This window comes from Coenobita brevimanus, chromosome 44 (genome assembly GCF_032717465.1).
Source record: "Coenobita brevimanus isolate Jiangsu-jjx chromosome 44, ASM3271746v2, whole genome shotgun sequence".
NCBI lineage: Eukaryota > Metazoa > Arthropoda > Malacostraca > Decapoda > Coenobitidae > Coenobita > Coenobita brevimanus.
The window spans coordinates 11,174,583-11,187,217 of NC_136997.1; the positions used below are offsets into that span (position 1 = coordinate 11,174,583).

The 12,635-nt window shown below is 45.3% G+C and overlaps 1 protein-coding gene across 1 annotated transcript in view; it reads right to left on the minus strand.

Annotated features, from left to right (window-relative positions):
* LOC145397973 (uncharacterized) overlaps positions 1 to 12,635 on the minus strand; it is a 327,146-nt gene that overhangs the window by 8,963 nt on the left and 305,548 nt on the right. The window contains exon 6 of the mRNA XM_080270948.1: positions 7,831 to 7,935. Coding sequence (XP_080127074.1) covers positions 7,831 to 7,935 — 105 coding nt within the window. The remainder of the gene's footprint in view (positions 1 to 7,830; positions 7,936 to 12,635) is intronic.

Genomic DNA, 12,635 nt, shown 5'->3' on the forward strand with positions numbered 1-12,635 from the left:
GCCGTATTTATTGCACTGAGCGACAGAATATCGCATCATAAAACCCTCGCTATGTATGTTTCCACTTACAGCATATTTATACACTTACATACAATTTTTGCACTTATGTTATACCCGTATGCACTTTATACTAATATTTGGAGATCAACATGACTGATAATTTCACTGAGCGTCTGTCTGTCGCATTTACTTCATAGTTTCAGCGTCCTGTCACATTCACACCGTATCAGAATTGCATCAAGGTGTGATATTCGCTGAAACATGGCTGAATACAGAGACCCACGTCACACTCCACGCACTCATAGCGGGTGTCCTTCCTCTGTGTCGTTAGTCTCACCCGGGAATTGCTACACACGTGACACCTGCGTTGGGGCCTAGGTCTTTTTGGCTGGGGAGGGATAGGAGTGGGGAAATGGCGGCCGGATATTCTCAGGGGAGTTTGGGCAATAGGGGCAGTGCGGGTGCGATGTTAGGGCCTTTCTACAGCATAACGTGCAAACATCTTTCTTGTGAGCTCCCTCAGAAACCCTTCAAAGGTTTCCTGAACTCTTGTTGTCATGGCGTGAAGGTGGTGGCAATTCAGAGCAGTGATGTCTAGCAAGTGAAAGAACAGTTTCTTATACCACTTCATCGTGGTCCTGGCACACTCTACCGTCGATATCATGAGTCTGACTGGTCCACGAGGCGCATGTTTATGTTATAGTCCATGACACACTCAGGTTTCCAAATATGACGCCTGTTCTCGCTACGGTAATCAACTGAATCAGTACGGTGCATCAAGGGGAGGTGAACCTGTTGACAAGAGGCTTACTTCTCTATTGTGGTTCCATACAGCTGCAAGGATGTTGTTGACTTTGAAGAAGACAACCTCATTCCCTGCAAGCTTCCGCCCTACCTTGGCCATATGACACCGGTTCACCTTCACGGTTCCACAGACTCCCGTTTCATGCGTGTGAAGATAACGAGCGAGAAGAGGGCTAGTGTACCAGTTGTCCAGGTAGAGGACATGACCACGATGAAGGTCATCGTCTTTACCCCTGCTCCCGACAGTCCAATACTTCGATCTTCTATTATGTCTGTCTGTGCACCGGTGTACAAGACTATGTCTTGCACGTATCCAGTCCTACAGTCGCACATAACAAAGATCTTGAACCCAAAACGGTGCCTTTTGCTGGGTATATACTGCCTAAATGAAATATTGCCTCTCCACAACACGAGACTCTCGTCTATGACGAGGTCTCTATAGGGATAGAATGAGGAACGAAAGGTTTGCCTCAGGTGATCAAAGACCAACCTAATTCGCCTCATTTTATCAGTGTCGTTCACATTTGCAGGATCATGAGCATCATAGAAATGGAGGCGACTTAGAATTTGTTGAAACTGATTACGGCTCTTCACTTGCCCAAATATTGGGGTAAACATAACAGGGTCCCTTGTCCAGTAAGCAGGAATTCTGTTCTTTCGTATAATACCCATCAAAAGGACCAGGGCAAAAAACAGGAACATTTCTGAAAGGGAGACAGGGTAATCATATATGATAGAATGCCTACTCCTTGTTCCCAATCTTTCACTCTCAAGGCGCTGGGTGCTTGCAAAAAGGTTGGTTTGGTATACAATCTGCTCCACAAATTCCTCACTAAAAAACAGGTGGAAAAAATCAAACCTGGTGGAATTACGGTGAATTCCGGGAGAGATGCAGCCAGAGCGCCCCTGCTCAGTGAAGGGGTGAATGAGGGGAGAAAAATCACTCCCATCCTCCCAATTCCATCCCACAAATCTCTCGTCCTCATCATCCCCAACACCGCCTTCGTCTGGGTGGGGAGGAGATCCTGGTGGGGGAGGTGGGGGAGAAGGAGTGTGAAGGGCTTCCCCACTGTCACTCCTCTTCCCTCTGCCTTTACCCTTTCCCTTTCCCTTACCCTTACGGCCTTGAGGAACATTAGGGGGCTGTGGGGATGAAGTAGTGGAATATTGGGGAGCAGAAGACGTGCTGGGGAGTGGTTCCTCCCCACCTTCCCCCTCCATGACAACACCACGGGCTTTCTCACGCACCCTAGCTCGACCATGTGTTAGGGGATATTGGGGAGCATAAGACGTGCTTGGGAGTGGTTCCTCCCCACCTTCCCCCTCCCTCACAACCCCACGTGATACTGAATGCACCCGCACTCGCCCACGTGATATACTACGCCGCCTCATATTACCTAGGGAGAGCAATGACTCACTCACATCACTCTCACTTTCCCTAATCCTCCCTGTACTTTTCCTTTCACTCCCCACTCCCTCCACAGCACTTCCTAACTCCCCAAACAAAATACTAGGACCATACCTGCTCGTCCAACGTGGTGTGCACTCTGGGCCACGATGAGTGATTACCTCACGTCCATACCACGTGGCAGCACGTCCCACGACTCCGTCCTCGTCCTCGTCCTCGTCATCCAAATCTGGTTCCAAATCACATTGGGGATAGGCATAGGATGTTGCATGTGGCTTCTTGGCCTGCTGGCCCTCTCTAGCAGCACGGTAAGTCACGTACTGCCGCTTCCTGTGAGACGGAACTTCTTCGTCACTGCTGGTGGTTTCTTCCTCCTCTGGCTGCACATAATCTATATCCACAACCTCTTCATCTAGTGAGGAATCACTGTCGCCTGTAAAGGCGTCCAGGGTGGCTTGAATTTCGCCCTCTGAGAGACCTCTCTTAGCCATGTCTGAGCAGGACTGTTGCTACCAGGTGAGTGGATGAGTGGCGGGTTGCGCGGTGTTGCCGAGTGTCCCCGCCTGGTGGCAGGTAGGGGAAGGTCATGCAAGGATACGTACCGCAAATCAAGCGCGAAATTTGAAAATTGTCAAAATTATGCACTTTGCAATTGCACGACATACCGGTACGTCGCCGGGACTGGCAAATGAAAATCGTTGCAACGTACCCATACGTCGAAGAGACTAGGTGGGTCAATGCTGTTAGAGATCTCCTAAATGGCGATACTAGCCCACAGAGATTTCCCCAAATGGTGAGGGATACGGTGCCTTTTTACACTCCAGCCTGTACTATAGTAACCTATAGAAATCTCCCCAAATGGTGAGGGATACTACACCGATCTCCCCAGATGATGAGGGATACTTTTTTACACTCCAACCTGTACTATAGTGGCCTACAGAGATCTCCCCAAATGGTGAGGGATTCTTTTTTTACAGCCCAAACTGGACATTGTTTAACACTCCTAAATGAGTTTCGGCTGAAGCAAGTTGCGCTCGCTCTTGCTCAGACAGTAACGTAATTCATATATTTACAGCAGTGAAGGATTTGCCCTTGTTTTGCGGAAAAAAACAGTCTAATATACTAATAATTATAATAAATGAAATCTATACTTTACTTTTATTTTACTATTACTCTAACTATAGTTCTATTTATTAATGGTTTGCATTGTGTTTTTGCATTTGTGGAACTGTAAATTTCAAGAATTTTGTGGATTTGCGGTTGTGGAGGACAATTTATTGAGTTTGTGGATTTGTGTTCCAGAACTGAATTTTCGTTTGTGGTGCACACCTCTGGTGAAAAGCCTCCTCTCTGCACATTTTGTTCAGTCTCAAGGAACGTGAATAGGTGTTGTTTCCTAGTGACACCATCATCTGTGACTGATGTCCAGGGAATTAGGCAGGAGCTTTTCATAACAAAGGACCTGGGCCTCAGCATTCCGGAGCATTTCCGATCGAAAGGGGACACAGTTGTAGATCACGCCCTGTTGAACCATAGGTGTTCAGAACAAAGGCAGGAGAGCTGTCAGACTCGGCTTGAGTGGATTAGTCCGGGGCGCCTTAATCCGCCTTCATCCATAATGACACTAGCCAGGATTAATCTTCAGGCCTTTACTCTCTCTCTCTCTCTCTCATCATCATCATCATCATCATCATCTCTATTCAGGACGGGATTTCATCTGCTGCTGCACTATGTAAACATGAAAATGTCAACTTTGCAGAAAATACATCGGTATGTACAAGCAAATCTGGCTTTGTCTCAAGAAAGCATGGTGCAAAGCCAGCATAAGTCTGCCTCACTTATCAGTGTCAATACTGGAAATCTGATATATGCCCATTCGTATATGCGCACCTCTAAATTGGATGACAAATTCACGGCCCCACACCGTGTGATAACACGACAGGGAAACAAGTTTGGAATACAGGAATTGTCAACTATAGATATAAAGTGGGTGCATGCGGTGGCTCAATCGGTAGAGAGGTGACCTGCAGTCCTACCGGACCCTGGTTCAAATCTCTGCTGGGACAGGGAACAGTTTAAGGATTTGAATTTCATGTAATGCAGACTTTACTGATCTACCAGAAGACCCGCCGACTTGTCATTAAAATACCCCCACTAACACCAATACACCAGTACTGTATGAGACAGCCCTAACATGTATTCAATATGGACGGTGGATGTTAGCGCCGAAGTGGTGACATGTAGAGGCGTATGGTATGCAGGAGGACTACTGGGCCTTGAGAGCAGGCTGTGAAGCCTATGCCCAGAGTCAAGCACACACACACAAAGTGGGTAAATGCAGACGATTTTAAATGCACACCGGGAGGCCTGGTGTTGGAGGAGTCTCTTGCAGAAACAACATCTACTTCTACTCCTCCTATCCTTCCATCTGAACCCTCTTACACAATCCTTCACCTTCTCCAGTCAATGAATACCAATCTAAGTTGTGCTCCGGACACAATCCTGTTTCTTGCATATTCATCTCTTCATAATCATCCCCATTAAATCTAACTCATTTTATCCATCCACCCATCCATCATCCAATCCTACATTGCCCCATGAGGAGCGCAGGAGCCCGGGGCTAGGCAGCTGGTCCCGACATTTAAGATGAGAGTCCCTGAGTGGCATTACATGAGCAATCAACCCCAACCATCCCTTGGATATAAATCTTCACTGGCTCAATCCGACTGGAGAGGAATAATTACGCACTAAACCACCAGGTGCCAAAATTTGCTTATATGGTTACTGTCACAGGATTTTTATAATATCATGTTTTTTTTTAAATAAATGCTAAATATTATTTAATTGATAATAATATTCAATAATATTGCAGAGCAGAGACAATGATTGTCTTGCTACATCAAGCAACGATTACTTTACGCTGACTTGCTTCGCACGATTCTCAGAACGAGAATTTATAAACTTTCTCAATAGTACACAGCAGAGACAAATAACTCAATTGCTTTTTTTTTAGTACTGTTAGCCTCTGGAGAAAGTTACTTCACCCTTGACAATAAATAACTAATACTAATAATATCAGGTTCTTGCTGATAGTTAACTCCTAGGAGGTACAACGGATTTTAAGTTTAATACACAAGACTGGCCTAAGTACCAGTTATGAATAGCAAAACGTTTATGCAAGCTAGGAGTTATATGGAAAATAAGCTTAATTGTGGAGAAATGAAACAAGAGTTTACATTACATTAAGCTCATGGAAAAGAACTGTTAAATTTATTGATTACAAAAATAAATTTAACGTTACGCTTCAAATGAATTCAAATAAAGAGATCGTACTCACTCACACACTCGAGCTAAATTCTTACGCCTAGGAAAAACACCTTAACTAAGCTCTTAAAACTAGGAAAATACAAAAAGGAAATACTAGACAATGAATGCTGTGTATCACCAAGGGTGGGAGCTTGGAGCTGTGGTCTTGTGGAGCTTGGGTTGACCTCTCACACTGCTGGAGCACAGAACCTCTCTCCGTCAGAGCAAACACTCGACTGAGCAAACTCGTGAGAAAGAAATGGGAGCAATAGGCCGCATTTTTTTAGCGGTTGAGTGAGCGAAACGCGCCCAAAACAAATCGCTCAGCGGAAGCACTAATGCCTCACACAAAGACGATCACATATGACAATGAAAAATTGATTTGACAAGGCTTCCGTCCAAATGAGCGGTTAAGTGAACGATACGCGGTGAGTTTTCCACTAATAGTTCGTGGCTTCTCACAAAAGGGAAATGTCGCGAATTTGATTCGTGACAGTTACCACCCAGCATAGTAAATGGTTTCCTGCTGCACAGGAAACCATTTGGCCTGTCACTCAGTGTAGAGTCACCCACAGGCTGAAGAAAGTGGAAAGAATGAAGGAAAGAAAGACAGAAGAGGGAGCGTAAAGTCACCCATAGCCAGAAGGACAAGGAAAGAATGAAGGAAAGACAGAAGAGAATGGAAGGAAAGAAGGCTGGAGAGGAAAGGGCACACCCCCGAGAGCAGCACTACATCGAGTGAGCGGATGGTGAGCGCCCCCACCTACCACACTCTACGTAACATTATTTGGTTCCACCTGCTGGCAGTGCTGTTGGGTTGAGGACGATGGTGGTGTACGACCCGGGGCTTTGGCCGGCTCAGGAGGCAAGGTAATGGTGATAGACAATGTAGTCTCCTTGAGCTACGGTCTCGAGCCCTTGGCCGATGTAGCCATTGTCCTGCCCCATATTGCACACCAACGGAATGAGATACAGACCCTCCTTTCAACCATTGTGGGGAATCACGACAAGGATGCATTCTGGTACCCTCTTTATTTAACAATTTGTTGGAAACTAGAGCACATTCAAATAATGTCCTCCCATTTAAATGATACAATTTCCAGCATATGTGGATGGTCAACAACAGTGGCAGTAGGCATGTAATAAATGGTGGGAGTTGGACATACCTATGCAGGAAGAGGAGGTTCAGTAGGGATGAATGTGACAAGGTTAGTATGGATACTGGCATAACATCTGACAAAAAATGCAGCCTTTAGAGGTATGATGAATTTTAATATTTCATATATAGATAGATAGATAATAGATATAGATACAGATATAGATAGATAGATAGATAAATAGACAGATAGATAGATGGATATAGATGGATAGATATAGATAGATAAATAGACAGATAGATAGACGGATATAGATGGATAAATAGACAGAAAGGTAGATAGATAGATAGATGGATAGATATATTGAAGTAAGCCAAGAAAAATTATAAATAATCTACAGGCCTTTATTAAGGATTATGGCAGAATGGAAAGGCGAAATGAACTGCAGGCCAGAGGAAGAAAGGGTTGGGATGAGACAAACTGTACGAAGGTCTGGGGTGAGGCAGGCTGGAAAGAGGGCTGGGGTGAGGAAGTTTGGAGGGACTCAGTAGGGTGGTGGGAGGGGTGAGATGAGGTAGGGTGTAGGGAGGACTGGGGTAAGGCACGGTAGAGGGAGAGGTGGATTAATTTAGGGTGGAGAGCGAAGTGGGATAATTTAGGATGGAGGCCAAGGGAGAGTGGGGTGAGGCAGGGTGGAGGGAGAGTGGGGTGAGGCAGTGTGGAGGGAGAAGCTGGGTGAGGCAGAGTGAGAGGAGTACTGATGATTGGCAGGATAAAGTTGGGGTTGGGGTGAATGAGTGTGGAGGTAAGGTGGGGTGAATGAGCGTGGAAGTAGGACTGGGGTGAAACAGAAAGGAGGGACAGTAACGGTGATGTAAAGTGGAAGGAGGCTGGGGTGAGGTAGGGTGCAGGAAGTACTACGGTGTAGCACAACAGAGGGAGTCTGTGGCGAGGCAGGGTAGAGGGAAAGCCGAGGTGAAATAGGGTGAAGGGAATGCTGGGGTGAGACAGAGTGGAGGGAGTGCTAGGATGAGACTGGGCGATGGGAAGGCTGGAGTGAGGCAGGGTGGAGGGAGAATTGGCATGAGGAAGCTTGGAGCGAGGGGTCTTGTTAGGCAGGGTGGTGGGAAGATTGGGATGAGAGGCATGGTCGAAGGAGGGTTAGCGTGAGGCAGGGTGGTGGAAGAGCTAGGGTTTGGTTAATCTAGGTTAGACTTGGTGCTCCAGCATCAGGGTGAGAGAGGCAGCAAACAGGCCCAGCGCCAGCACGATGAAGGCGCTCTGTAGATGCCCCAGGTTCAGCACTCCGTCGCCACGAACCTGAAACACACAATTACTGTATATGCTACCAATGACTTGCTTTACACACACATGGCTTGACTCACCTTCATAATCATGTATCTTGTAATTAGAAATGCAACCATTACACAGCATACATTTTATGATCAGAAAGAGAGAGAGAGAGAGAGAGAGAGAGAGAGAGAGAGAGAGAGAGAAGGAAAGAGAGAGAGAGAGAGAGAGAGAGAGAGAGAGAGAGAGAGAGAGAGAGAGAGTTACAGTAAAGGAACTTGGAAGGGAATAAAAAGATATTCTCTGGATTTGTTAATCTGGAGAAAACATAAGACAATGTGCGTGAGAAGGTAGTTTGTTTGGGTTCGAGAAAAAGAGCTGCACCTACAAAGCTAGTAAGTTTATTTATGGAAATTCTGAGTTAGGGACAACTTTGATTACTCATTTTACTATAATTTTTATTATTATTATTATTAATATTATTTTTTTTTATTACACAGAATGGTTTCAGGTGAAAATGGAACTGCGTCAAAGATCTGCCTTCAGTCCATTTCTGTTCTTAACTTTTTCATGTAGGGAAGAAAGGACTAAATCTTAACGGTTCACAAGAAATAGCTTTTTCGAAGAAGAAAAAATGGACAAAATAGGGTCAAATTTATGTTCCATTCCTTTGCAGATGCCTGGAAAATTCTGTTTAAAAGACTGCGTGTCATAGATAAAGGGATATAGAGAGTGAGGCAGACAGTTGCAAAGCTGAACTATTGCATGCATGAACAACAGAGTGTAACAGTTAATTTTTGCATTAAAAAGTTTTGTCAGAAAAGAAATGAGACTGCACTGGCAGACAGGCGAGACGCGCCTGCCGTAATGGAGGAAGATTGCAAGGGGATAGTTCTGAAAAGCAGTGGTCATTGAAATGCCGACAGTCAAGAAACAAAAATGAAATACTGCTATGATGAGAGTGAAAAAGGATGATAGGAGTCTGTAAAAAAAGAGCTGATGAAACAAAAACTCCTTGACTTAATCCTGTTGTAGCTGACTGTTGTTGCTGATCAACCATAATCTGTATGATCGTGATGATGTATCAACCATAAGCAATAACTGCCCCTACAGAGTAGTGAACCAATGTCACCTTGCATTTGACAGCTTTGTTTCCTGGATGGATGCCGCATTTGTTTCTTCACCAACTTAATAGGGGCGCCATTGCATGTTCCATTCAATTTGTTCTTTGGGTATGTGGTTACAACACGGCATTGTAAATGGTTTCCTGAGTCACGGGATACAATTAGGCTTGTCACTCAGTACAGAGCCAACCGAACTGGATAGAAGACGAATAATCTAGAGGAAGGATGAGAGAAATAGGAAGACGGGAGGGCAGACATGGAAATGAATTATTTACGTGACGGAAGAAGTGTAGTGTGCATGTGTGTGTGTGCATGTGTGTGCGTGTGTGTGTGTGCGTGCCATAGTGTGCATGTGAGAGTGTGTGTTTGCTATTTTTCATGACTCATTTATTCTTGTACATTATTCAGTGTGAGCTTCAAAGCTTCAAGACTAACGTGACGAGTTGTTATGCCAGTTGTTGTTTAGCTGGTTGGAGCTTCGAAGTCCCAAGACCAACGTGACAAGTTGATGACCCAGTTTTAGTTATTTAGTTGGATTAAAGCGAGCAAGAGAGTTGTTTGTCTCCCTCTACCTACAACTAGTCCCTGCTACTAGCTATCTAGGCACTTACCAGCAACTAATGACGAAGTATGAAGAACCTGCAGTTCGTTTGGACAACCTTGTCATGGACCTCTGCTTGATATTTAAGTTTGCTGGCGCATCACAAACAGTAGCTGAGTGGCTCGAGAAACTGGGGCTTGTGTGCCGGATGCGAGGGATCATTGAGCTACACACTGTCGTGCCACTTCAACTTACGGGGGGAGCATTCTTCATGTATCAGCAACTCAGCAACGTAGACTAAGGAAGTTCTGACAAGATAAAGGCAGTACTCATTTCTGTTTTGCTGCAGACAAGTTTGTTGCCTACGAGCAGTTTGTCGCACGCAGACTTCGTGATGGTGAGTCAGTCAATGTGTTTGGCTAACCTATTCCGCCTGGCTGCACTATTTGGAGGAATGCCTGATGCCGGCCTGAGTTGTGCTTTTGTGGCCGGCCTTCCTGACTCTGCTTGCCAAATTCTGAGAGTTGGTTCATGCCTTGAAGACATGAATGTTAACCAGATTCTGAACCGTGCACGAGCCGTTCTGGCAGAGGAAAACGTCGGTGCTGGGGCTATAACTCTACGTGCCAGCTTCAATCAGCAACCACACAGGGCAACTGCGGCATTTGCTGGTGTGCTGTGTCGGGTTTGTAATCAGCCAAACTACTACGCTTGTGATTGTCTGGCTGGACGTTGCAGGCATTGAGGACACAAGAGCGTGACTGCTTCAACCTAGGGTTGCCTGGTCACTTCGCTTCATCGTGCCCGAGAAATGACTTGGGAGAGGTGGCATTAGTGTCAGCCTCCTCTCCAGAGTCTCAGTGAGTGGCGCTCTGCCGGTGGTTCAATTATCCGTTGATAGAATGAACTGTGATGCCTTGGTTGACACTTGCTGTACTAAGTGTATTGTTCATGCCCCTATGTGCTCCCGCTGGATGAGAGAGGATGTTAGCGTGATGACGGTGAGCGGTGAGCATTATGTGTGTATGGGGATGGGCGAGGTACAAGTTCAGTTGTCTTCAGGAGCATTTGTGAGTGTGAGCGTGCTTGTGGTGCCTTCTAAGCTGTCTAACTTCAGCTTCATTCTAAGCATGAGTGGTGTAAGAGCCCTACATGGTGTGACAGTGCGCTCCCCAAACGATGTATGGTTCGGTATCAAGGATTCCGAGGCTTTGGCACCGGCGGCAACTACTGCCATCGACAAGAAGGACTTTAACCCGTCACGTCCCGAGGTTTTCCGCACCTCCGACATCCCCCAGTCCCGAGGTATTTTCGAAATTTTTTTTTTTTGGCTAAAACCTTCGCTTTTGGTGAGAAACATCAAAAATTCATAGAGAAATCGCTCACCTGAGGTTTAAAGTGCCCAATCCAGGTAGGAGTTCCTCCTTACCTGAGTGGGTTTTCTAACATGCTGGCACCAAAGAAAACGAGTTCTATGGGAGGGTAACTATTTTATCCACTCATAAACGGTATTTATTTATTTACTTGGTACGAATGTATATGTGGTATGACAGTATATTGGTTTTCAAGCAGTAATAAAGGCATTATAAGCATTGTTTCACTCACTAACTAATCACCATACCTGACCTATTTTTGCCACACTACCTGATCATTATTTCTGGCTGTTTCTTCTTCTAATGCTATGTAAACATTGTCCTCCACATTGTCATCGATTGGGGAATCACTCTGGCCCTGAATAACTTTACTAGCCAAGTCACTGGTAACAGGTCCTTTGCCAAGACAATGTCGTGAGGGAGGGAGGGGGGAGGTTATGCAGTGTAAGGCATTGTCCCTGCTTGGTATCTTGTACAGGAATAGAGGAAGGTGTCCCATGTATACATACAAAAAATCACGTGTGAAAATTGAAAATCGTGCAAATTAGCGACCTTGCAATTGCACGACGTACTGGTACGTCACCGGGACTGGCAAATGCAAATCGTTGCAACGTACCCATACGTCGACGGGATGGGGCGGGTTAAAGTGACATACGATGTGAAAGCATGCACATGGACGATGTTGTGGAAGTGGTGTGGTGGCACAGGGCTGTCACGGCTAATGAATACTGTCTCAGAGTACAGGGTGCCTCGAGAGGTTCGTCAGGAATGTGAGAACGAAATGTGTCAGTGTATCAAGGATGGATGGCTTGTTCAGTATGATGAAAGTATCCACGGGCCAGTGAAAGGAACCATTCCTCTGATGGCAATCGTGCAACATCATAAGAAAAAGGTGCGCCCAGTACTAGATTTCCATAAACTGAACTCTTATCTCAATGTGCACATAGTGGAAGTAGACGCCTGCACAGAAAAAATTAGGGAGTGCCGCAGGTGTGGACAGAGGGTCACTCTCATGGATTTAAGCAAGGCCTACATGCAAATTCACGTTCACCCATCGTTATGGTCGAGCCAGAAGGTGGTAATTCTGAGAAGACTTTATTGCATTACAAGACTGGGCTTTGGACTGAACATTGTACCTCTCATCTTGAAGAAGGTCCTGGGCACCATGCTGAGCTGGGATGAGAGGATTATCTGCGCCATCTCGCTATGTCTGGAAGACATACTAGTGAATGAAAGCATAGCATCTGCGGCGGAGGTTGAGAGTCACCTGAATCATTACTTTTTTTTTTTTTTTGATAATGAATGGAGGAAGGAAAAACAAACTAAAAAAAAATAAGTCCATGTGCCAAAAGGCATCCTCTATTCATAAAATACTTATAACAATTGGATTTAAAATCGAAAGGATTAAATGTATGTGGAAAGCAACTCCCAGGAAGTGAATTCCAGAAAGTAGTACTATAGTTCTGGGGATAAATGAATTTTGATAAGCAGTGGTTCTGCATTGTGGGAGAGAGTGTGAGTTCATGGGCGCTCCCAGCTGCCCGAGAATTTCGGGAGAAAATGTGAAGGGGAGGCACAATTGAAGCCAGTTCGTTAGAGCACATATGGTAAAAATATCGATAAAATAGTGCTAAAGAACCAACATCTCTACATACTGATAACGGAGGAAGGTCCTGCATTATGGCAGGATAT